Source organism: Mixophyes fleayi, chromosome 3 (genome assembly GCF_038048845.1).
Source record: "Mixophyes fleayi isolate aMixFle1 chromosome 3, aMixFle1.hap1, whole genome shotgun sequence".
Classification (NCBI taxonomy): Eukaryota; Metazoa; Chordata; class Amphibia; order Anura; family Limnodynastidae; genus Mixophyes; species Mixophyes fleayi.
This window is the reverse complement of record NC_134404.1, coordinates 30,013,976-30,040,158: the sequence shown is the minus strand read 5'-3', so window position 1 is coordinate 30,040,158 and position 26,183 is coordinate 30,013,976. Positions and strand designations below refer to the sequence as shown.

The window sequence follows — 26,183 nt, the reverse complement described above, 5'->3', positions numbered from 1 at the left end:
TTCAAGGTAAAAGAGAGTGGGAATGGCCATTGGAGAGTAGTACTGCAAGTAGGGATAAGGCTGGGTACACACTACAGGTTTTTCTCCCGATTATCATGCCAATCACACGATAAATGATCGTTAGGTCCGATATTGCATTAGTGCGTACACTCCAATAATGAACGATTATCATTCCAAAGCACATTGTATCGTTTTATTTAGTTTTATAAAACCGACTAAAAATCTCATTCAATGATGATGTTCCAGTTCTGCAGTGTGTATGCACTCTGGACCGGCAGTGTCCATAGATCTCTATGGAGTTTGCAGAGTCACAATCTTTTCAGCCGATGGTTATAACAGATGAAGAGCACAGATCTGAAGGTAAATCTTGTAAAACGTGTATAGTGTGTATACATGAATCAGCTGTTGATCGGGACTTTCAGTCGTTGGTAAAACCGTTAACGATATCTCATCAGGAGAAACTTTCTGTAGTGTGTACCCAGCCTAAGGTGCAGACATTTTGGGGAAAATATCGAACCCTGCACTGGAGCTCAAAATAACACTGTTACATCCTGGTAACATCACAGGGATTCCTTTAACTAATGCCAAAACACTTGCTTCCACATTAGGATTAAACGGGTTGTGTAATGAAAACTAACCTGAGAGGACGCCACTGTTAAATGTCATTTAAAAAAAAAATCTAAGACTGACAGACTTACTGCAGCTATAGATAAGATTTCCAAAAGCCTAATATTCCTGATTAGTTATACTAGGGATGTACACAGAATATATAGCCATAAAATTACAAAAAGATCATTTTATTTTAAATTACAGTTGAACAAATATATTTTAAATCTTATTTCAACATACAGCAATTATTCAATCAAATGGAAAATCTGATGCTGTGTAACAAAGTCTTGTTTATCTTGTAGGCCAGAAAGGAGCCTTAGAACCACCTCACAGGTGACGGTCATGACATCAGTAACTGCGCACAACCGGTACTACAGGAAACATTGTGGCGACATTCCGCTGCCCTTTATAGCGACTGCTGACGCTTCTCCAGATTTCTTTCAATGTCGTCGATAACCTGGACAGCAGCTTTGGGGATACGGGTTCCCGGCCCGAAGACACTGGAGACTCCCGCGTTATATAAGAATTCATAGTCCTGTGGACAACACAATAAAATTAGCGCAAGATGCAAGACCATTTTGATATTAGTATATGAACGAGCAGGTTAAAAACATAGTTTACGATCAGCGCTTCTGCGTGACTGAACACCCCATCCAAATATCAATTGCTGCTGGTTGTTCATTTGTGTGATGGGCGAGATATGGCCGTCCATTATATTATTACTGAACTCAGCACTAAATGGTGGCTCGTGAACAAGCTGGATCGTACCCATTGACAGCTGATGCATCTGCCTTTCAACTGGTCAATGAAAAATATGATAATACAAGTTAACCCGTGCATGATACTCATGCATTCTAGTCAAATCAAGCTACTTAAGGTGTTAAAAAGGTTCTTGTCATGCATTTGGGCCTAGCCCAGGCCTCCTCAGGGGAAGAGCGTTACTTCCCGACGCAAGCGCCCTTTTTTAACGTGGTTTTGTCCACATGTCACCACCTCATCATTTTTCTCCATCACCACATCCTTCATCTTCATCGCCACATCCTTCATCAAGCTACTTAAGGTGTTAAAAACTCCCCACTGTCACCCCCGGCAACCACCAACCACTCCCAACTGTCACTTCTCCTTCAAGAAATATATAGGTCAGTGTATAACTCTGCCCAGCAGGTGGCGCTGCAGCTTGGTTTTTTTTCCCGACACACGCCACTAGGGATTTATATAGTAGATATTATGACGGGGAAGAGAGAATCGACAAAGTAGGCGTGGACATTGTTCAATAATGTCGCTTTGGCTGAACGCCAACTAACGTGATCATGTGACAGAGTAAACAAATGCATACAGATGTATCCCAAATCAGTCAGTTAATCTTACTTAACACCTAGAAGCCACAATGCACCTTGGAATAACCCGACTAAAGTCATTTGTGTTAACTGTTATTCCAATATCGATTTAGTATGCCAGGCAAAGTTTGCCATTATAACTATATCTTTCTTTAATGCCATATTTTCAGAAGAGTGAAGAAACAATTAACCAGTATATCGTCCAATCACACTCGCCACGTTAATTATGTGTCTACAGAGGCCAGTCAGTGTCATTTATCCCTCCATGTACAGAAGAGACTTATGATAATCATTCTTAGTCACATGCTTCAGGATGAGAGAACCCTCAGGTTTTCGCTGATGGAAAAGTGGCAATTATCAAATTGATAGACTTGTTTGAGCATTAATATTATTTCAGATGTAAGGTGACAAAGCGTCCCGGTCACTTACACTCATTGGAGGCAGCCATTTTGTGGGATTCATCATCATCATCGTTTATTTATATAGCACCACTAATTCCGCAGCGTTGTACAGAGAACTCACTCACAACAGTCCCTGCCCCATTGGAGCTTACAGTCTAAATTCCCCAACATACACATAGACAGAGAGAGAGACTAAGGTCAATTTTGATAGCAGCCAATTAACCTACTAGTATGTTTTTGGAGTGTGGGAGGATTAACCAATGTTCCCAACACTGTAGTCTACAAACAGACTAGCAACCTATAACAGCACATGGGCAGATTTACTAAAACTTCTAAAAAGGAAAAGTGGAGGTGTTGCCCTTAGCAACAAATCAGATTCTAGCTATCATGTTCTAGAATGTGCTAGATATATGAGAGCTAGAATCGGATTGGGTGCTATGGGCAACACATCCACTTTTCCCTTTCAGAAGTATTAGTAAATCTACCCCAAAGTGTCTTTTTCTACATATAAAACTGTTAAAAACACTTTGCTTTTTACACAGATAAATACGTGTTAATAAAGAGTCACCCCGTCACCACAAGATAACCATTCAGTTGCTTTTCAGATCCTAGATCTATATGGTAGCTATAGCGGTCAACCATGTAACCCTCCTCTCTGAGAGGGTGGATCGGGTCTCTGCCATTTTTCGTGAACTCCACACTGGCCCCCCGAGTACCTCACAGCAGTTAGATAAACACTCTGATAATTTAGTGATATGTGAAATGTACACACACACACTGCCGGAAACAGTGAAAACCGGTGCAGCCCTTTCCAGCAAAGGTCACATGACCATTAGCGATGGTAAAAGTCTATTGACATGCATTATATAAAGATATCTTCACGTCTCACAAAAATGTGCAGAGCTTTACCTCACTGTGTGTCAATGTGTACTAACAGTATCAATCTCGGGAACACAGCGGAGATAGACATTTTGAGCATGAACCAATGTTCACTCGGAACAATTGACATCACCAAGGCAAGAACCTCTAGGTACAACTGAGGTGGCCATTTTGTTCCAAAACTCATGTGAACTAATATTTGTGGACGAACAAAGTGCCTTGTGACTCAAGTGTTGTCACTAGCTTATAGTAAATTAATAGTATATCACACTCATGAATATTTTAATCTCCTAAAAAATGGCTGCCTCAACTGTGCATAGGCGATGGATAACCTTGGTTTTTATAGTCAGCTGTTGATTGAAATTCAATGTCACCTTGTGTCTTCCCTAGCAACCTTACATATAATAAACCCTCTGCTGTGTAACAATGAATTATAAATGCTTTAATGTAATCAAAGTCTTACAGTTCTTTACAAAGTCAGCTCCAGCTATTATACCTTTATTATGGAATAGCAATGACCACAATGGCTGCAGTACTTTCTGTAGATTTACCTGAGGTGGAATGACTCCTCCGCAGACAACAAGGATATCTGGACGTCCTAAGGTGCACAGCTCTTTGATAAGTTCTGGAACAAGGGTTTTGTGACCTGCGGCCAGAGTGCTCACACCAACACCGTGAACATCCGCATCCACGGCCTGCTGCGCAACCTCCCGTGGTGTCTATTAGGAAGAAATAAGAAGGCTATTATTAAGAGGATATGTACACTGGCTATTCACGTGAAACGCGTGGAAAAGATACAGACATCTAAGAAACAAGCAAGTCACTTATTGATGAGTAAATGTATGCTGGCCCTTCATATGAAACGCGTAGGGTAAACTACATACATCTAAGGAATCAGCACATCACTGTTATGAGCAGTGAACAATAGGAAGAGTTTGAATTCTTTGTTGCAATGAAGTAGGAATGTGTTCTGTGCGGGAGAAACGTACAAGAATTTATCGCACTTAAAAAAAAAGAAAAGAAAAGATTAACGCTGACGCAGATAGTCAGGTCTGATAAACGTGCCATTAGCACCAAATTCAACACATTTATTTTTACAGCTATTTATGGAACAAAAGTGCCATTCAGTGTATTAAACAATAATTATGGGACAAAAATCACAGGTCAATTAAATCCTAAGTGGCTTACCGAAGATGAGAATAAATTGTAAGTGTTTTAGTTTTAATGTTTAACGTCATTTTGCACTTTTGCAAATGAATAAATTGTGGCTTTAACACCTGCAGACTTGAACATGTGGATTAATGGCACTTTCCCTTCATTTAAGCTCTGCAGTCTTTAGCACATCATTAATTAACACTGCAGCCTTCATATTAAGACTTTTTCCTTAAAGGGACATGGTAATGAAAAAACAAATGCATCAATATAAAGGTTATTTAAAATTCAGAGCACAATTGTATATGCAAAAATGGTGCTTCTATAAGAGAATATCAATGTGCACATTTGCTTGTTGTCCGCTATAGATCATCTGCCTAGCTCTTGCCACAGCCATTTTGTTCTGCATACATTTAAACTTTTCACTGACTCATCAAGTCCATCATTCAAATGTTTGAAAAATGGTAAAAGGGAGAGAGATGCAAAATGAGTGCACACAAATCAATCCATTATTGCAGAAGGTTATAGTGTACCACAGATTGTCCAGTTTGTCTTCCATTATATCAATCATTGATCCCTATGATGGCTTAGTCGTTAGCACTTCTGCCTTACAGCTGGGGTCACGAGTTCAATTCCCGACCTTGGCCTTATCTGTGATGAGTTTGTATGTTCTTCCCGTGTTTGCGTGAATTTCCTCTGGGTACTCCAGTTTCCTCCCACACTCCAAAAACATACTGGTAGGTTAATTGGCTGCTAGCAAAATTGACCCTAGTCTGTGTCTGTGTGTGTATATTAGGGAATTTAGACTGTAAGCCCCAATGGGGCAGGGACTGATGTGAACGAGTTCTCTGTACAGCGCTGCGGAATTAGTGGCGCTATATAAATAAATGGTGATGATGATGATGAACCGTGCATAAGGGTGGCTTCTATAATGCAGGACTTATGCAGACGGAAAAGAACAGTCCATTAGTCATCATTTATAGGCAAATAATGTGATATAAATCCTTGTTATAGAAGGGTATATTTTCTGATTAACAGCACTATACCAAATATAGTGTAATGTAATACTTCTCAGGATCCAGGGCTGTAAGAGCCACACATATGACAGAATAATGATAGACAGTTAATAGAACATGTGTGGAATAGATATTAACAGATGGGAAATGCTGTACTTAAAACATATTGATGCAAAATAAATAAGTGAAAAGAGACCATAACTCAATGTTAGAGGAGGCACCAAGCAAACATACATATGGTTTCTGCATTATATACTGGCAGATCTAACACCAGTCCCCTCAGTATTAACAATATTCTGAACATGAGTAATAAGTCAATACAACACCATTAAATGCCACATCAACTGAAAAATGGTAAAAGTTCAGAAACATTCATTACATTAGGCAGGTGCACACATTTAGAGGAATACAATATTTATCCATTATGTGTAAAGTGCATCCATCACGACTAAACAGGCAAGTCAGCCATTTTGTGAGCTGATCATGCATGCGTGAGTTCGCTAAGAAACAACATCACTGAGGCATAAAACATAGTGCCATGTGTCTCAGATACATTTACTTAGTGCACAAAATGGCTGCCTACATGGTACGGTTGAAGCGTCTCACGCCTCATCGATATCACTAGCTCTAAAGGGGATTGGGAGAATGCATTTGACTTAATATTGGTTCAGCTCACAAAATGGCTGCCATGTGAAGATGAAGGTGCTCTTTTACATCAACACACACAATATTGTGTGTACACATGATTTCAAATCATTAAAAGGCTTTTTTAGAGAAATGCATTGGTGTCAATACAGAAAACGTCTGAACGTGTATACTAAAAAACAAAAACAAAATATACCCATAAAATATATGTAAATCTCCCAGCATTAAAACACTAAAGTAGGGTCACAATTAGTATTTTATCCACATTTTCTTGGTAGGAATTTGACTCCTCAGTCCAGAGCACCTGCTGCCGTTTTTCTGTACCACAGTTCCTATGTTTTTGAGCATAGTTGAGTCGCTTGGCCTTGTTTCCACATGGAAGGTGCAGCTTTTTGGCTGCAATTCTTCCACGAAGACCACTCCTGTCCTGGCCAGATTTCTCCAAACAGTAGATGTGTGTACCTGGGTCCCACTGGTATTTTACAGTTCTGAGCTGATAGCACTGCCGGACATCTTCCGATTTCGAAGGGAAGTAAGCATGATGTCTGTCATCTGTTGCACTAAGTTTCTTTGGCAGACCGCTGCATCGTCCGTGACGTTGCCCGTTTCTTTGTGCTTCTTCAAAAGAGCTTGAACAGCACAGCTTGAAACCCGAGTCTGCCTTGAAATGTTTGCCTGGGAGACCTTGCTGATAGATTATAACTACCTTGTTTCTTGTTTGCTGTGCTCAGTCTTGCCATGGTGCATGACCTGTGACATGAAACTGTCCTCTACAACCTAACCTTTGCAGCAGAGCTTGGCTGTGCCTTACCCAGTTTTAAGCCTCCTACACAACTGTTTCAGTTAATGACTGTGTTTCAATATAAAAATGCTGATCATTACCACCTGTTTGGTATAATCATACACCTGACTATAATCCTACAAAATCCCTGACTTTACGCAAGTGTATCTAGATGAATTGATGCTGTTTTAAAGGCAAAGGGGAGGTCACACCAAATATTAAATTGATTCAGATTTTTCTTCTGTTCATTTACTTTGCATTTTGTTATTTGATAAAAATAAATCTATTAACACTTCTATTTCTGAAAGCATTCTTACTTTGCAGCATTTTTTCCACACCCGCCTAAAACTTTTGCACAGTATTGCATATTATTTGGTTAATAAAAGCATCGGCATATGAAAAGATTACTATGATAAAAGCGGATTCTTCATTTAGTGTGGGAGGTAAACCTTGGCAAGAAAAGGCATTGATATATTCTATACATAATGAAACTAGGGCTTGCTTGTACTGTGTGCAGAAAGAACAAACATGTAAAATCAATTCATATTAACTGATATAGTTATTCCATATCATTATAAAATAATGATAAAAAAAACCCTTTATCATTTGGAAATATGTGTTTCAAACAAGGCGTTATACGAACTCTTCACCCCAAAAGGCGCTGATATTGCACTAGAATGAATGATCTATCATCCTTACCGCATAACGGCAGCCATTTTGTTGTCTGGGCCAACACAGATCAGATTAGCAATCAGCCAATCATTATATCATGAACAAGTGGCCTCTCTGGAACACATGGTGGAGATAGCAACTGTGTGGGTTTTATCAATATTTGTGAATATATATAGTCTTAAATGTTTATTCTACTATATGTTGCCAAATCACAGCATTCTGACAATTTATTTTTTAATCATTTGTGTGCAAATGTGCGTAACAAATAGCTATATAGCGAGCAAGATTAAAAAAGGTTATCCCTGTTTTTTACACATCAAACCAGATTTGTGCAATTAATAATCAAAATCAGATTTTATGTAGGCTTCTCTGAGTGTGTGCTAAGTTCTAAAGGATGCTTTTATCATAAACGTTTCATCCTCTCAAATAAGTTATACTGGCAGGCGCAGTAACTTTTATTTTATCCTTTTTTTAACTACTAGAATGAATACTGAATCTGCATAGTCATTTTCATTTGAATGCAATTTCAGTGGCAAAGGTTAAAGTGTTAAATATTGTAATTTAACAATATTGTGTTTTGAGAAGCACCTGACATTGATGCTCTGTGGCTGTCTTGTTACCCGTTTCCTGCATCTCCAGGTGTTGGTGTGTGATCATCTGCATCTTGCATTCAGAAATGTTCAGTATAGCAGATGAATACATAGGAATAGTAATGTAAGTAATGAGACAGGTATTCAGATTCTGGATAGATCAATAAGTAGGACAAGTGACTTTGTTATTGTTGCTAAAGCTGGACATACACAGACAGAGCACAGAGTGACCACATACGCGACTGATTTTACCACTCTCACATGTGACCTAATTGGACAGCTGTTTGTGGCATGGGCTTACCCACCAGATCCTATGGGGCCCAAGAGGTGTGATTGGCTGAGAGCCGCGCACAGTGGCAAAATACAGTGATTTGATTGGCTGTTACAATTTTGCTCCATCATAAACAATATCGGACTGATCCCAATCAGATTTTGATGGAGACTGCTGATAATCTTTGGCCCGCACACCCGGTGACTTCGGGCCAGTTTCGTCTAAAATTACCAAATTAGCCGTCCAAATTGCGTCACGTAGAAACAGCTTTGGACTGCTGCACAAAGATGAATGTAGAAACATGAAATAATTCCTTAACAATACACTAAACAAATGTAATTTTGAAAAAATAATAATATAAAATACTACAATTATTACTATCAGTAGCCCTTTAATCTCCACGCAGTATGTATTTAACATTTCGGAAACTTGTGAAATTTAGTGACAGGCTATGGACATTTGTATTCACAGTTTGTGGTAACAACCTGTAAACAGTCGACAAAGCGTGACAAAGTACCAATGTGTGTTTGCACCTCCTATAGCTGCCAGGGGCGGAGAGGGTGCCCTTCATGTGAACCTTTAATATATTCACCCTTCTAATAAGTAAATGATTGCAAACACATATAATGTATCTACAAGCAGCCATCACTTTCTGCTTAACGTTTTTTGGGGTAAATGTTGCATCAAATGTAGCTATAACTTATTCTGCATGGACATAATTATTTCTTTGCATACTTGCATTTATTAAAAAGTGCGTGAGCTGAAAAATTAATCATTCTACAGAGGTAAAAATATGATCACCCATAAACACAGACAAAAAGGTTCCATGGAGAAGGCTAGAACATTGTGGTTTTTCAACAAACAGTTCAGGTTTTTTATTCATCGAGGAAAAAAGCAGAAACAAACTTTCAGAGGAGAAAGAATTTACAACGCGATTAAAAAGTAAACCTTATTTTTCTAAAAAAAAAAAAAAAAAAAAAGAGCAGTTAATTAAGAAAATTTTCCTTGCTCCAGGGATGTTTTCCCAGCACCTCCAAGTCACATACATGCAGTCAGGAAGTTCCAGGGTAAAAGCAGTACAAGAGCTCCTCTGAATGCAGAAAAGAGCTCATAGTATTGTAAGTTCAGCATGTGTGTGATTTGGAGGCATAGAGAGGACCCACCTATCACGGTCACTCAGCGCTCACAGCACTGTCTGGGCATGGTGTGGTCAAGCAGGGAAATCCAGGCTGACAACATGCGTGTCTGTGGCCGCTTCCATAGTAGCCTGCGCAAGGATTCTCACATGTGTGGTGAATGTTATTGAGGGGTCAGAAGGAGATGAAGGGCCCAGGTCAAATGCTTTACTACCTGCCCACCAAAACCGGTCCTGATCTTAATACTGCTGATCACCTTTTTATGACTAATGTATTGGCCCCTCTCTTGCAAGTTTCACTAAAAACACAACTATCTGGCCTCCCTCTTCATACCATCAGGCAGGGTCGTCTACTTTAAACGCGCTCGGACGCTATAGGAAGCCGCACTCTGGCTACAAGTGTATCTGATGCAAGGAGAACAGCAGAGCAAGCACGAGCCGTATCCAAAGGTATGGAAATAAACAGCTCTGGCAGATGCTATAAATAACAAAATGAAGTCAAAACTATGGCACAAAGTATTCAGTAAACGTTGAAGGGATTTAGTAAAACTTTCAGGAGGATATAAACATGCCAATAGATTTAAGTAACACATAGGCAAAAAAAAATATAGCAGGTTTTAATGGTTTTATCAGGATTTAAGGATCTCACTCAGTCACAACAAGTTGGTCTGTAGTGGAGTGTAGTAGGGTATTATTTATCAGGGTAACACTGAACACTGTACTTTACCTTCATTGTTCATACTGGAAAATGTTAGTTAACTTTGTGGTCATTTAAGTCACCTGGAAAAGGGGTCCGATATCCACATCAAAGCCGAGGTCGGCAAACCCGGTGGCAATAACCTTTGCTCCTCGGTCATGGCCGTCTTGCCCCATTTTAGCCACAAGCAGACGAGGTCTCCGTCCTTCCCGCTCCATGAAACACTGCACCCTGCAGTAACACAACACATCAAGCAATGATTAAACTAATAATACTTGATTGTTATTCATACTGCAAAAATAAAGTGCTTAGACAGTGGGTAATTTACAACACTAGAACGCAGCCCGGTTTTAAATGCATCATTTTTTTGTCACCACAAAGTGCTATTTGACGGATCCATCTAGGGAGACCCTAGGCTTACTTATTGCTGGTTCGCTTTGACAGTGGCTCAAATATGAAATAAAAAAATGTGCAGCATTAACCTCATACTTTATATTTGGTGTCTTGTAGGAAAAAAAGTAGTTGGAATTAGTGGAAAGGTACCGGCCGAGCCATTATCTCCGCTGCCTATTTCCTTATCTATAAAGCATACCCCTCTCTACCCAGACCCATCCATCATCCTGTGCAGAACTCCTCCACAAAGATGCCAACTATGAATTCTGACATCGCATGGCACGGTAACAATTGGCGCCAAGTAATGTCCACACCACTTTAGCGGGACTCTTGTATTGCACCGTCAGTCTATAAGTGACCGCCCAGTGTCTCATATTCTTCAGTAATCGCTGTGAAAAACATATATTTATCTGTAATACAACTTATATCACCTACAAATAAAACAGATATCATACTAAGGGAATGAAGTCAAAGTTGAAATAAAAAGAGCATCCGGTGGAGCCCATAGAGTACCTACTTCTGTCACAAAAGATGGTGGACATAATAATTACACATGATTCAACGGGAAAAGTCACCTCATATAAGAGACAAATAACAAAAAGACAATTGCTTGTATGCAGCAATTGAAGCACTTATCCGACAAGGAATATGGAGAGAAGATGCTATCATGGTGGAAACATGTTACTTCATACACAACCAACGTTGTTTATGTACATAAATTATATGTATTGTATACTGTACATGGAGATGCACATGGAAAGGTCAGATGACTTGTACCTGCAGTTAGGTTATCAGATTAACTAATTATGATAATTTGCATGAAATGCATTTAATGGTTGCACAGAATTTAATTGCACTACTCCTTACAACGAATGCAACACAGGGTCACACGTGTAGCACATTATTAGGCAGAACAGTGGCTTAGTGGTTAGCACTTTTGCCTCATAGCGCTGGTGTCATGAGTTCAATTCCCGACCATGGCCTTTTCTGTGTGGAGTTTGTATGTTCTCCCCATGTTTGCGTGGGTTTCCTCCGGGTGCTCCGGTTTCCTCCCACACTCCAAAAACATACTGGTAGGTTAATTGGCTGCTAGTCTCTCTCTCTCTATGTCTGTGTGTGTGTTAGGGATTTTAGACTGTAAGCTCTAAAGGGGCAGGGACTGGTGTGAATGAGTTCTCTGTACAGCGCTGCGGAATCAGTGGCGCTATATAAATAAATGGTGATGATGATGGTTATTACGGGTTCCTCTACTGGGATCTGCAACCTTACTAATAGGTTATACGGACCTAATCTCAAACCTGTGGAGTGAATGGCCAGACAAGTGCCTGCCAACCAAGTCTCTGCTTCCCCTCTTGTTTAGTGGCTCTGACCTAAAGCTGCCATAAAGTAACTTGAATACTAAGTGCTAGCAAACGAGCTCCTGTGCACTGCACTCACTTCAGCAACTCGTTAGATTGTAAGCTCTCAGGAGCAGGGCCCACTCTCCTTCTGTCATCTTGTACAGGCCACTTGTTTGTTCTATACCTTGCCTATTATATACAGTATTATGCTTAATGATTGGCATTGCTTTTAGAATGTTCGGTGTTTTGCCTGTTGCTCCTCTAGGTCTCTGTACTGTGCTCTACTTTCCCACTGTACGGCGCTGCAGATTTGTGGCGCCATATAAATAAATGATAATAACGAACAAACTGACCATGTAACAGTAACTTAAACCTGTTCAGAAATAACAACTGAGGCACATACAACTATACAGTGCAATGCAACGGTAGCTAAAGACCAATCATTTACATTTTCTAATTAAATAAATCTGAAGAGGAGACAATTTTACAGCATAATTTTTAATTTACACGCCCTTTGGGACATTTTATTATTATTTTTGTTCCCCACTTTATAATCGACTGGACGTGTTTTAAAACAGTGCTATCCAAGTGCTGCCAAGGAGGAGGTCGGATGAATGTTATAATTGCCCTCGTATTATAAATAGCAATATAAAATATAGCACAGATGTTTCTTCACAACGTCAGCCAGTACAAGCAGCAGACAATTGGTAGCTAATCCTCCTTTACTACTGTGCTTCAAATCCTTTCATTCCACATGCGGCTTCTTTCTCCGCTTCATCCCTGTTTGAGGTGTTGTTATATGACAGACTGATGATCTAATCTCTACAGAAACCAGTTTATTTATCCTTCGCAGATTGTGCGCTTCCGAAAAACCATTATTGGCAGATACCTATGAATGACAATCCCTGTCTCACAATCATAGAAGAGGCTTTAGTGCAGAAATCAGTAATTGTACCACAATTATCAGGTCCCAATCCTGCACACCCTTAATATGAGAAATGTTAATACATAGGTTCTATCTAGAATATCTACTTTACCTACTGTAAATTTTCAAACTATACAAGTATGACTGAAAAATCTTAAAGGGGTGGCTATTATTTCATTACATTATTTAAGATATTTTTGGATACTATAATTTTATAATCTGTTTCTTTATACAACCATCCACAACAACCACTAATATAGGCATGCCATGGCTCCTGTTAGCAATGCACGCAATGGATGGTGAAGTCCCTTTGCAAAGACTGACAGGTGGTTGTGGAATAGTAATGTGAAGCAATGTAATCCAACAGCCACCGTCGTATTGTTGCTGCTCTCACCGTACTAGTACCTGGTGGAGCCTTGAGGTGATTTGACAGAGATAAACTCAAACTCGGGAGTGTAAAAATGTACAGCAAGAGCTTTGTTATATTGAAGATGTACTGTATTAATCACCTCTATGGTATTCCCAAGACATGCAGAAAATACTGGAGTTATCTGCCTCTCTTATTAGCGTTGCTGTGTTTCTCTTGAACAGAGGCAGCTTTTGTGGACCGAACCAGTATTCCTGATCGTGATTTACAATTATGACACACCAGCTCTTAGGGAGCCGAGTGGCTGCTGTCTTATGAATACTGGTCCACAAAACGGCTGCCTGAAATGTTTCATGAAACATATAATAGATTGAGAAGAGATATATATATATATATATATATATATATATATATATATATATATATATATATATATATATATATATATATATATACACACACAAGTTAACCCGTGCATGATACTCATGCATTCTAGTCAAATCAAGCTACTCAAGGTGGTAAAAAGGTTCTTGTCATGCATTTGGGCCTAGCCCAGGCCTCCTCAGGGGAAGAGCGTTACTTCCCGACGCAAGCGCCCTTTTTTAACGTGGTTTTGTCCACATGTCACCACCTCATCATTTTTCTCCATCACCTCATCCTTCATCTTCATATCCTTCATTAAGCTACTTAAGGTGTCACCCCCGGCAACCACCAACCACTCCCAACTGTCACTTCTCCTTCAAGAAATATATAGGTCAGTGTATAACTCTGCCCAGCAGGTGGCGCTGCAGCTTGGTTTTTTTTTTTCACACGCCACTAGGCCTTTATATAGTAGATATATATATATATATATATAATTATACTGTACAAGCAGTAGTAGTACGAGCTACTGTTTTATAAGAAAACACACTATCTAACGGCACGTAAAGATAAATAAATAATAATATAAAAAAAATAAACGTTTCCAGACAATCTGGACTATACCCAACAATCACCATCTCATTGCACCAATATGCAATATGTGATATCTAAGTAGTATCAAACTACTTCTATCCTACAGATTGGAATCTTGCGAGCAGCGCCCTCTTACCGCTTTGTCTCTCTGATAATACCCAGTCTTATCTAATTACTGTGTTAATTCCTAATTGTAAAGCCCTGCTGCATATTCTGGCATTATATGAATAAATGTCCATAAATAAAAACATTCTAATACATAAAATGGAACAAAAAAACGAAAAAACATCATATATTATTTCTTTTTCTACTTGAAGGTATTCCGCTGGGGACAGTGTTTGGACCCTACTTTATTTTGCAATGTTTGACTTCAGCAATAAAAACACAATAAAATTTAGAGCAAATGGGCTTAAAGGCCCACTGAACCTAGACCACGACCTGAAATAAATAGGACAAATATGCCATAACAGGAGCTAAGACACGTGGTATTAATTAACGATCACTGGACTCTTATCCTGATCGCAGGACAAATCTTTCATTGCAGAAAGGATCGAATACAAGTAATGAGTTTCATGTCAAAGTCATTCAATCATGGAATAACTATGCAGCTATTATTCGAGATGTAGTCGAAATGTCGACATTCTTAGTGGCTACAGGTTCATAATACTTCTCATAAAGATAAGTACAAACAAAAATTATAAATTCCATTGTTACAGCCAAGAGATGAGATAACGTTATCTCTTTTGGGTTTTGTCAGCTGTTTCAGATATATAGAGATACAGCTGTGTCTATATTAGAGTACAAGTGTTTATATTTAATATATTTTATTAAAGAGTCTGTTATATTTAACATGAATTTAACCATGGAATCATGTATTATAATATTTTTTTAATAAAAAAATGTCTTTATTGTTTGATCGTCATTTATTCAGGATCCGAGTTGTTTCCAGTGCAGAGAATGTGATTTTATTTTCCATTAGTAGGTGGAGAGGAGCTAGCAGTCTCCTTCATATCGGCAGGAAACAATGGAGATCCAAGGGGTAAATGTATCAAATATCGATTTTTTGAAATCTCCAATATCCGACGACTTTGCATGGTAAAATTTAAAGTGGCAATAGCTTAAAAATAGCTGTTTAAAATACTCAGTGCTTGAGGTTGTTCTGTACTGAAGATTCAGGACAACTGACCATTCTCCATTTTTTCAAACCTCTACACAATTACATATATCTCTATATCTATAAAGAATGATGCCTCCCTATTAAAATTACCAGCATAAATGCTCATTCACGTACGTGAGTGTGCCATGTGCATGTGATTTCACCACACACAAAACATATTAAAGTGCTCTCCAAAAGACAAACAGGCATCCTAAGTACTGATTACTTTGGCAACGTATATTGGGAATTGGAGTTGACCAGTTGCAAGGTGCATACCATGCACCCATCTTATATTGACTCGCATATGAATGCACCACATTCAGCTCAAAAGGGCCACAAGTGTCAGATACGTACGGTACGAAATGCTGCCTCAAGTCGTATGCATGCGCAGCTCTGCAAATTGTGCACAAAATGCATGATTACGTTGGGAAATTGCACTTGCAACCAACTCTAAATCTGGCCCTTAGTGTGATGAGTGGAAATTCAATCTCTTTCAATAAAGATCCTGTATGTATGGAGAAATATAGATGGTGAAAATGCGAGATGAAGCAGTGCATTACGGTGTGGTGATGATACCTGCATTCTACTGGCTCCACCCCCTCACATACAGTGTAAAAGGTGTGACACACCTGAGTGGAACCTGCATATCATATACGCCATGTAAATAGTACTTTGTCATTTTAATCTTGTTCCATTTGTTAAGAGGAAACAAAAAATAGAATAGACTGATAATAAGAGCTTGCGCTCCAAAATTGTGTGTATATTCTGTACACAACATTCAAGTACATATTGTTCAGCGATGTTTATGCCTCTTACTTAATATGCTATTGAATATGTCCCAAATGCAGACAACAGGAAATAAAAGCTGACAAAACTACATGAAGCAGCCTGGTCTTCTACGTGACTAAGCCAATATAAGCACAAGGAAATTACATAGTAGAAGAGTGACATTTTCTTTGAAGAAGACTGTACACGAATCACAAAGTGTTCCCTGAAATTAAAATACGTTAAAAAAATATTTAAGCCTAACAGACTATGAGGGGGTGATCTACTAAATAGTCAATTTGCATAAATAAAGAGTTCTATTCACATGGCGACTTGCAGTTCACCCAACATAATAAAAGCAAATCACCATTTAAACCACTACTTTTTTTGCAACTTCAAGAAAAAATAAAAAGAAAAGAAAGAAATTGCTGTACAACCCTTAATCACAGAAGTCATCATTGAGTTGTGAAATGTAGAACAGGAGGAATCTAGTCTAAAGGGTGAGTTTCCATTCATTTTAATGGACAATCCATTTTGATGGGCACAGAAAGCCAACTGAAGTGCATTGTCCATTTTTTTTGATCAAATTAATTAGATAAAATGTATTCGATCAATAATTAGAATTATTACATATTGCCTCTTAGTAGACATTATCATTATTCAAATCTTTTGATATTTATAATAAAATATTATTGTAAATTCTATTTTTAATTTATTCTTAATTATTTTACCATTCCTAAAATTAGATTTAGTACTTGTTTTGGGACTATCTGATCTCCATGCCAAATATGACCCCTTCATAACATAGCTGTGTTGAGGTTGGCGTTACCTTAACGTACCTTTGGTGCTTGTATTTTATAGGCATGAATTTTCAAAGGCTGTACAATACGGTCTGCTTTGGTACATATATTAGTGCCTGTGTCACTCATTTTGTCTATTATGTGCCTGTGTTTTCATTAACATGGAATTTAAACATCTCTCTGATAATACCATGAATTATTAATAATATATTTGTTTAACTGCATGCCTTTAGGCCAAAGTTATTTCACTGTTACTTGTGTCTTTTTAAACATGGTACTTTTAAATTCCTCCTAACAGCATAAAAGGTTTGCCTCCAATTAAGCTAATTAGATGACAGCTGCTATTACTGCATCACAGTTATATTTGTGATAATCATGTTTAGAATGTATGTCCTTTTAAGTTCATGAATGTATCAATTAACGGTTTTTTAATGGTTCAACTATATTTGACAACTGAATTAACAGAAGTTCAATTTGACTGACTACAGGCTGTTCCCTCCCAGAATTCACACTGATTGGTTCCTTTAGATTTAAATATGGCAGCAATAAGCCTCTGATGAAAATACAGACCTGGGGGTAAATGTATCATACCCCGGTTTTTGCAACTCGCGGGAGTCAGGCGTCTTAACAGCTTAAATTTCCCTTTACAAGGCAGCGCCGCTTTAAATTTAAGCTGCGAAGACTCCGAACTCCCGCGAGTTGCAAAAAACCGGGGTATGATACATTTACCCCCTGATGCGGAGAAACGCGTTAGTGTGGATTTCACTTGATGATATACTTATATCTAAAGTAAAGATTGTAAATAGTATCTACACTTTATATCTTGGTAAAGCAGCATTGAATGATTGAACAAGTGAATGAATGAATGAATGAGCAGGACTTTACATATCACATTACAGCTATCTGCTATAAGGGTTTTCCTTTGGCAGCGGCTTTCATTACCCGGCGGCACTATGATATTATCCGTGTAACTCTTCCATATACATTACAATCGAGACTCCAATCACAGAGTTATTTAGTATTCATCTAGCCGGCCTGCCGCTGGTACTATATGTATATGTATGTACATGATCAGAGCTTTTATGTTTTTGTTAGTTTTCTCTTCTTTTCAGGCATCCCACACCTGGATATTATAGGAAGTTTTCTTGATCTGTAGTGATCTATTTTATGAGCTCCCGATTGTTTTCCTCTTCTGCTGTGTAAACATAGCTTTACTCAGACCTCCTGTTCTTTTATCCGCAAATAACAAAAACTTAAATAAACTGAAATGTTTTATAACTCTTCTTTGTCAGGCAGACCAGCGGACGGAGGTACCAGACGGTCATAAAATATCGCATGTAGTTTTCTTCTTCCTTTAAAATAGATTACTTACATGCTACTGCATTTAACTGCAATTGCTTAGTACAATACAACATGTTATTGCTGCTGTCCTGGCTGACACCGACACCTTGAACAATTCTCCCTTAGTCCTACAATTCAATCCACCAAGTAATTCTCACCCTGTGTCTGCAAACAGTCTCTTGCGGAGACACAACTAAATAATACAATATAAATGTACGATTCAGGGAGGCAGCAATAACTTTTTAAACCAGTTTTACCTCTTCATAGAAAATGAGATTTCTTCGCTCTCCCCGTACTCCTGGCGATAGGCTCCGCTCACCATTCGATCGCTGGCTTTGTGTTCCCCAAACACTTTCTTCATCGCGTCTGTTATTTCTCCCACCGTGCACCTAAAACAGAAAGTACCAAGATTAGATAATGAGGTAAACCAACAGACAATACTCAGACCTTCAGAATTGGGCTTAATTTATTTCTGTGCCAGGAAATAAAGGGTTTACAGCTCGAAATTTCCACGCAGAATGAGTGACTACAGGATTCAACCTTTTCTACCTGCTGCTTAATATCTGAAAACGGTTTCAGATTTTAGTCTACAGAGTTCTGCGGAGATACAAGAATCATCACAGCACAACCCTTCTCAGCTGGAAGAAATCTCACTTCCTCCAATACAGATGAACCAAACAATGTCTAGGAATAGCGCAATAGTGCTTCCGATAATGTTATTATCCTATACTTATGTAACAGATCAAATATGAAAAATGAGCTTCAACAACATAGTCTATCAAAACTGTATTCTTCCTTCAAATATACATTCTGCTTTATACAACAAAATAAATGATAACACCACCAAAAACTAGTAAGTTAAATGTATGAACTTAGTGTCACATAGAGGTGCATTTAACAACACACTTTTCCCACATACTTACACTGTGCTGCTGGGGGACCCTGCTCCTTCCACTATGTAGCTCTCAGTCTGTGGCTTCCTGCTGCCTCCATTCCCCTCCTCACATCATGTCACATGCAGCCCTGTCCTCACTAACTCATCACTCATCTCCTGATATACTCTGTGCTGCTGGAGGACCCTGCTCCTTCCACTATGTAGCTCTCAGTCTGTGGCTTCATGCTGCCTCCATTCCCCTCGACACATCATGTCACTACTACTGTCACATGCAGCTCTGTCCTCACTAACATGATCACAGTAGTGGACAGGTCACTGCCTGCCACAAGATCAGTATATCTGAAATACTACAGATTGCTTTGAATATTCCACTGATTCTTGTATTTTTCAAGCAATCATAAATTCTATGTGTGCATAACTTGAGCTCCGTATCAGGGTGGCTCTATTTTCTCCTTAGAATGCTGAAGCAGATATGTATATGAGCGTGTATTGCTATCTGCCTAGATAGTCACTCCGAGCTAAATCTGGGTTTATGGGAGTGCTATCATATAGTGGAAAAAGCTGCCAAAATTCTTAGGATCAGATATTGCAGACAGCAAGGACGCCGACGCGCGTTTTACTTAGGTCTGCTTTTTCTCTGCTTTTTTTTTTTTTGCCTGAGAAATTATGGATATATCCATGTAATAAAAAATATCGGGTTAAAGCTTTTAATGATTTAGTGCGACAGCAACTCTCTCCCTCTGAATACAATAAGGTTCTCAGAACCTAGTCAAATGCACATTAAAAATAGTTTTGGGTGGAGTTTAAGGAGTTAAGACTCCGTGATGGCTTCAAGGGTCACACACCACCCTCCTCTCTCCTCAAACATGCTGAGCAGGTGTCGAACCCATATCCTTTAAGTACTTGAATGGGAGGAAAGAAGACAGGAATGTGTCAGTGGACCATTAGTAGGTCCACTGGGTATTCCAGAGTATCGGCCAATGGTACATGATATTAGTCTAACGTTTACGGATTAAAACACATGTTCACATTATTGGAGGTTTGGCGTATGTTTTGGGCCTTAATAACATTTATATGTAATATGTTTCTGTGCATTTTATTATTTGTCTTTAATAATTTTATTTTTGTATTCTTTAATCACTTTAAATTTACTTTTACCTGGAAAAACGAGTGTATAAAATGTCATATCATATAAACACATGCTCCAATTCTAGGGACACAGAAACACCATCGATCATGTCACCAGTGTTTCCAGCCTATCACCAGCCCCGGGTTTTAATATATGGAGATGAGGCTGCTTTCCTTGTGTGTCTAATAGAGGTGCTGCATTCAGAAGACATCTAGGGCCCGATTCATCTTCGAGAGCAATGTGAATGCAACTTGCGTTTAAAGAAACAAAAAATTGCACGTAACTTGCACACACCTCTGCCCACATTCAAGTACAAGCGAATCTCAAGAAAGGGTTCTATTTTAATCTGGATATAAGTACGCTCTGGCTATACGTTACATGCTGTATGAAGACAGATCAGGCTACAGGATCAGAACGCATGCAACAATTTTTTTGCTATAAAATTAATGTACAACTCTTAATACTATAATCATTATAACACATACATGTATGTTTTTTTTTACATGAAATACATAAGTCAGAATTTTCTTAATGTGTACTGTACATAAAAAGCATTTTGACACTTTCTCTTACTTACAAACACATGTTGTAGCATGCATACATGTCAGTCATCACTATCAGTCAGCACATACACCTGCCATGTAGCTGGTGCAAATGGTACGGCTAAAAGAAACACACTCCTGAGAGATGACCAGCACTTTAATCGGACGAATGTGCGTGTGCTGGATCTCGGCACACCCTTACTGTACGCTGCCTACGTGTGTCCGTGTCTTCTCTCCCCCATTATGCCCTTCAAATCATAAGCAGTTAGAAATGTCATTTGTGTTTGGACATGATCTGCGTGCCGTTCCGTTCACGGACGTAAGGTCTGTTTCTGGGCATGTGCAGAGCGATTTCACTTAAGTTACAGCAAGCAAAAAAACACACGTCCGAAAAATACATTTGTGCCCTGATCTCTATTTACCGGCACAGCAAAAAACAAATCGCACCCCACTGTAAAGTGTCAACACATAAGTCTATACAATGTGCAGTGTGGGGATGATCTAATGATAATTAGTAATAATCACATAGAAGACAGGAATATTTCCACACTGGAATAATCTTTCACCACAATAAAATAATTATATCAGAAATGCATACAATTCAAAATGTTTTGGGTGTCCTACTGAATACTTGTAACTTTCACAAACGCATATTTGGAGGCACTTAGGGCTAGATTTCCTAAACTGCGGGTTTGAAAAAGTGGAGATGTTGCCTATAGCAACCAATCAGATTCTAGCTGTCATTTATTTAGTGCATTCTACATTGGAATTGAAATATTATATGGATTTAAGAAAAGCTAGCACCATCATACGAAACATATGTCAACTAATTAATCAAAGTTCCACATTGTAAACAATTGGTTTCTTTATTGTTATTAACAACATACACCAAATTTGTTCTTTGGTGAATACACTGGTACCTTCAATACGGTGTTTAACATCCTACCAATAACCTTGTTTTAAAAATAAAATATTTGAATTTGGCCTTTTCCAATTTTTATTCCATTGAGGGCGTTATTCATGGTTATTCCGTGTAAAGAAAAGAAAATTCTATTCTTTTCCCAAGTGGAAGACTTCTGTGATCTCTTTCTGTGAACTGTTGGTCTGTAAACTGCACATCTTACGTGGAGTTGAGACCTTTATGTGCCTTGGAGAATCTACAGAGCAGCCAGCGAGACACAAGTCAAAGGTTATGTCCATTCCCTGAGCTCATGGGATGAGAGACCAGTTATCAACTCTCAACACAATTTATACAGCTATATCTACTACTAGTAAACTGGAGGCAACATACAGCCGTTTGCAGTCCGACTAGATATTCCAGTCTCTTATCTCTGCTCCTTGGTGTCACAATTAATGTTAGTAAACTATCAGCGATCACCAAAGCGTTAGGTACTGCCTAGCACCATCTGAAAACATCTGATAGAGGCCCAGTCATCATCATCAGTAAGTATTTGCATCTGCTCTACTAACAGGAGTCTATGCATGTTTCTGCATTTGCGTGAGCTCCCCCTTATTCTATCGTTTGCACGCCCGTTCCATCCCCGTTCCCCAACTCCATTCTTAAGGAGGTGCAAATGGCACCAGCCTGCACTGGTACATATGCCCCCGTTCTCATTGTCGGCACGTGCAGTGTGAATCTGCGCAACTGACGCTACACAAACCGCGTGCGTTCATCTCAGCATCAGGGACATTTACTGATCGGGTCAGCACTTGTAAACATTAACTTCTCCCAACCTAATTAACTCCCTCCATCTTCCATTACTAATATTATAAGCTCTTTGGGTCAGGGAACCCTTATTGTCATAGATTTGTAAGGCGCCAAAGTGCTCCACAGCGCCGTACAGTAGTGAAAACAGGACATACATAAAACAAGGACATACAAGGCAGACACAATAAATGCAGAAATGAAAACAAAGGGTATGAAGGACCCTGCTCATTAGAGAGCTTACATTCTAAGTTGAAGATGGCACAGCTGGAACAAGAGGAGCGAGTGTGGCTCAGAGTGGAGATTGGGACAACGGTGAGGGTGCGTTAGTGTGAGTAGTATCATCAGGGATAAAGTAAGGCTAGGTACACACTAAACAAAATTATAACGATACAATATTTTACCAATTTAGCTAACGACAAAGAAAAAAAAAAAAGTCCCGATCAGCATGTGCATTCATACATACACACTACACTTAATTACCTACAGATCTGTGCTATTCATCTGTCATTAACTATCAGCTGAAAAGTAGCAGCATAGTGTCCTCTCCTGGTACCCAGCTAAACACATCCTCAGCATCAAATGCAGCAGCTGTGAGTCTTTAACGCAGTAAGACTGTAAGCTTTACAAGGGATCTAGTAAACTGCAGGGAGCTGATGCCGAGATCCAACTTTACCTTTGTTTGAACTCCACATTTTTTAAATTATATTTCAAGAACTGCATTAAGTCACAATTATCAGTGTGTAGTAACACTGGATTAATTGGACCAAACTATTTCTATCACTGAAGTATTTAACAGCATATTATAGTATTGTTTTGCTATTGTTTCAGATTGTTTTATCTTATTCTAATGGGGAAATTCAATTGGCCGCGTTATGAGTAAAAGTAACGCGGCCTGCACATTATTACGATAATAATGCACTTTATTACCGTTATTACGGTAGTTGCAATGCCAGCTTTTTACTTGCAGAGAAAGACCGGTAACAGTTTTAGCGCAGCGATACTTTGGGAGGAATTGAATTCCCCCCTAAGTGTATCCAACCTGCCCCATTGTAAATCACATCTTGCTACAATGATATTGCCTTTCCCGATGTAACAAAAATGTTTTGTATTTTTTATCAAATTACGAAAATGATATGTGAGTATCTGTTAGGGTTACAATATCTATCTGACCAAAGCTGTCTTTCATCAAATACAACACTGAGTATTGGCTTAAATGAAAATGCATAGTAGTGAATTTCTACGTCCCTTGTCCTCTGACGTTGCCTGACTCCCTCCTTTCATGTGCAATGTGCCGTATGGAGCAAGTGTGTATGTTTTAGTGCCCCGTTTACAGCCAGGATGCAATAAATCTTGCCTGGCCATAAATGACAAAAACCATTGGTATTTAGAAGAGGCCACTCGGTCCTTTAGCCCTTTATATTTCAAAAGTGAAATAAATCTTAATGACTACCAGAGAAACATGTGAATAGCGGAACACATTACATATGTTTGAATGCTGATGAAACTTAGGGTTATAGTTGAACATGGCATTGTTTCTGCTATTTATAGGTACCGTATATACTGGAGTATAAGTCGACCCGAATATAAGCCGAGGCACCTAATTTTACTACATAAAACTGGGAAAACTTATTGACTCGAGTATAAGCCTAGGGTGGAAAAGAGCGCTAATTTAAAAACCTAAATAAAAATGATAGGTTCAATCTATGACAAGGAACATTCATAAATGATTATAAAATCATCGGCATTGGGTACAACCTAACCTAAATAAAGGGGTATATAAGGGGTAGGGATATAAATGGTATGAACATGGTGGCTGTATTGTTTGTTCATTATGTAATTGCACTGTAAATGAAAAAACGAGAGAGAGAGAGAGAGAGAGAGAGAGAGAGAGAGAGAGAGAGAGAGAGAGAGAGAGAGAGAGAGAGAGAGAGAGAGAGAGAGAGAGAGAGAGAGAGAGAGAGAGAGAGAGAGAGAGAGAGAGAGAGAGAGAGAGAGAGAGAGAGAGAGAGAGAGAGAGAGAGAGAGAGAGAGAGAGAGAGAGAGAGAGAGAGAGAGATATATATATATATATATATATATATATTTGGGAACGCAAGTTTGCGTTCCAATGCCGAACTTCCTGTTGTTGGAACGCATATGCAGAAGTTGACAGCCGAGGGACCGGACACCAGGTAAGTTCACCCGTGTATAAGCCGAGTGCCCTTTTTCAGCATACAAAAGTATGCTGAAAAACTCGGCTTATACACGAGTATATACGGTAATATGCGTCTCTACAGCTTTGTAAAACCCTCAGGTGAAGCCTGGTTATGCCCATTTATAATATATACACATATATACAGCACACCTGTCACACACACAATCTTCCTGTTCTGATGCTCTGTCGGGCAGATGTCACAATGAGATAGAAGGAATAATCTGCACTATAGAGCTGTCAATATTTCATTACCTCGAGTTTACTTTTTAACTCCTTTCAGCAGTAGAGGAAGAATTTCTTACAGCACTTGCAGAGGCATCTACTAAACCTTGCCCTGAGACAGCAAGCTCTGCTGTCATTACTGGAGAACATGAAGAAATAGTGTAACAGTGCACTTTCTTGTGCCATGCTGATGACAGTCTCCTGGGTGGCAGAATACTCATCCTCTTCCTCGAAAGCATTATACAGGAACGAGGCTCTGATCCAGCGTCAGGGCAAGTGACAGGTGCATGAATGACAATCTTTCCGAACTAATACAGACCCAAAATTTGCCGTATTGTTGTGTCAAACCATGTGCAGAGGTACAAATCAGCAGAAGACACAGAAACAGTTTCCTATAACCTTTTTGTATTAATACTTTGCAGATTATTGGCATTCTAACGTTACTAGTTACAGGAGATCTGTCGGTGTCATTTCATATACTCTAATGTCAGAAAAAAACTTGCTTCTAAAACCACTTGTTAGTACTGTACTACTTAGCATATCATTATACTATATAATTCAGAGCATGCAGCCTGGTAACTGGAGCAGGGGTAACTGTCACCGATTCCTCTGGGTAACACAAGGGTTGTCCCTGTGCAGTATCGGAAGGTGATCGGAACCAAATGAAACGACAATTGGTACTTTGGAACGATTGTCGTCCATCGTGTAAGTATACACACTAATGCAATATCTGGCCGAGCAGTCGTTTATCGGGTGATTGGTAGATAATTGGCTGAAAAAACTGCAGTGTGTACCTAGCGGAAGCTTTAAAAAAAAAAAAAAAAAAAAAAAGAGAAGGGATTTTAGAGAACATCTAAAGATTTGAAGGCTGCGGGAAAGTCTGATTGAGCGTGGTAGGGAATTCCATAAGTGGGGAGCAGCACGGGAGAAGTCTTGTAGGTGGGAGTGAGAGGTGGTTACCAGAGACTAGACAAGGCGCAGGTCAGAGGTAGATCTAAGAGGGCAGGAGGGAGAGTATTTTGAGATGAGATTTGAGATGTATGCAGGGGTGGTGTTGAGGACTTTGCAGGTAATTTGAATTGGATTCTGGAGGACACAGGGATCCAGTGTAGGGATTTACAAAGTGGTTTCATAGAACTTTCATAGAAATCAACCTTGTTGGATTGGTGCAGCACCCTTAAGTTGGACCTTGCTTAGAAAGTACTACAGAGGCTGGCCAGCAGTCATTTCAATGCCTCCACCCTGTTTAATTAGGTGTCCGTTATTA

General features: G+C 39.1%; 1 protein-coding gene across 3 annotated transcripts in view; it reads right to left on the bottom strand.

Moving 5' to 3' along the window:
• Window positions 1-781: 781 nt before the first annotated feature.
• MMUT (methylmalonyl-CoA mutase) overlaps window positions 782-26,183 on the bottom strand; it is a 55,185-nt gene continuing 29,783 nt past the window's right edge. For all 3 annotated transcript variants that reach the window (XM_075201288.1, XM_075201289.1, XM_075201290.1), the window contains exons 10-13: window positions 18,484-18,615; window positions 10,269-10,416; window positions 3,778-3,945; window positions 782-1,144 (exon numbers count right to left, since the gene is read on the bottom strand). In XM_075201288.1, coding sequence (XP_075057389.1) covers window positions 1,016-1,144; window positions 3,778-3,945; window positions 10,269-10,416; window positions 18,484-18,615 — 577 coding nt within the window. In that variant the 3' untranslated portion in view covers window positions 782-1,015. The remainder of the gene's footprint in view (window positions 1,145-3,777; window positions 3,946-10,268; window positions 10,417-18,483; window positions 18,616-26,183) is intronic.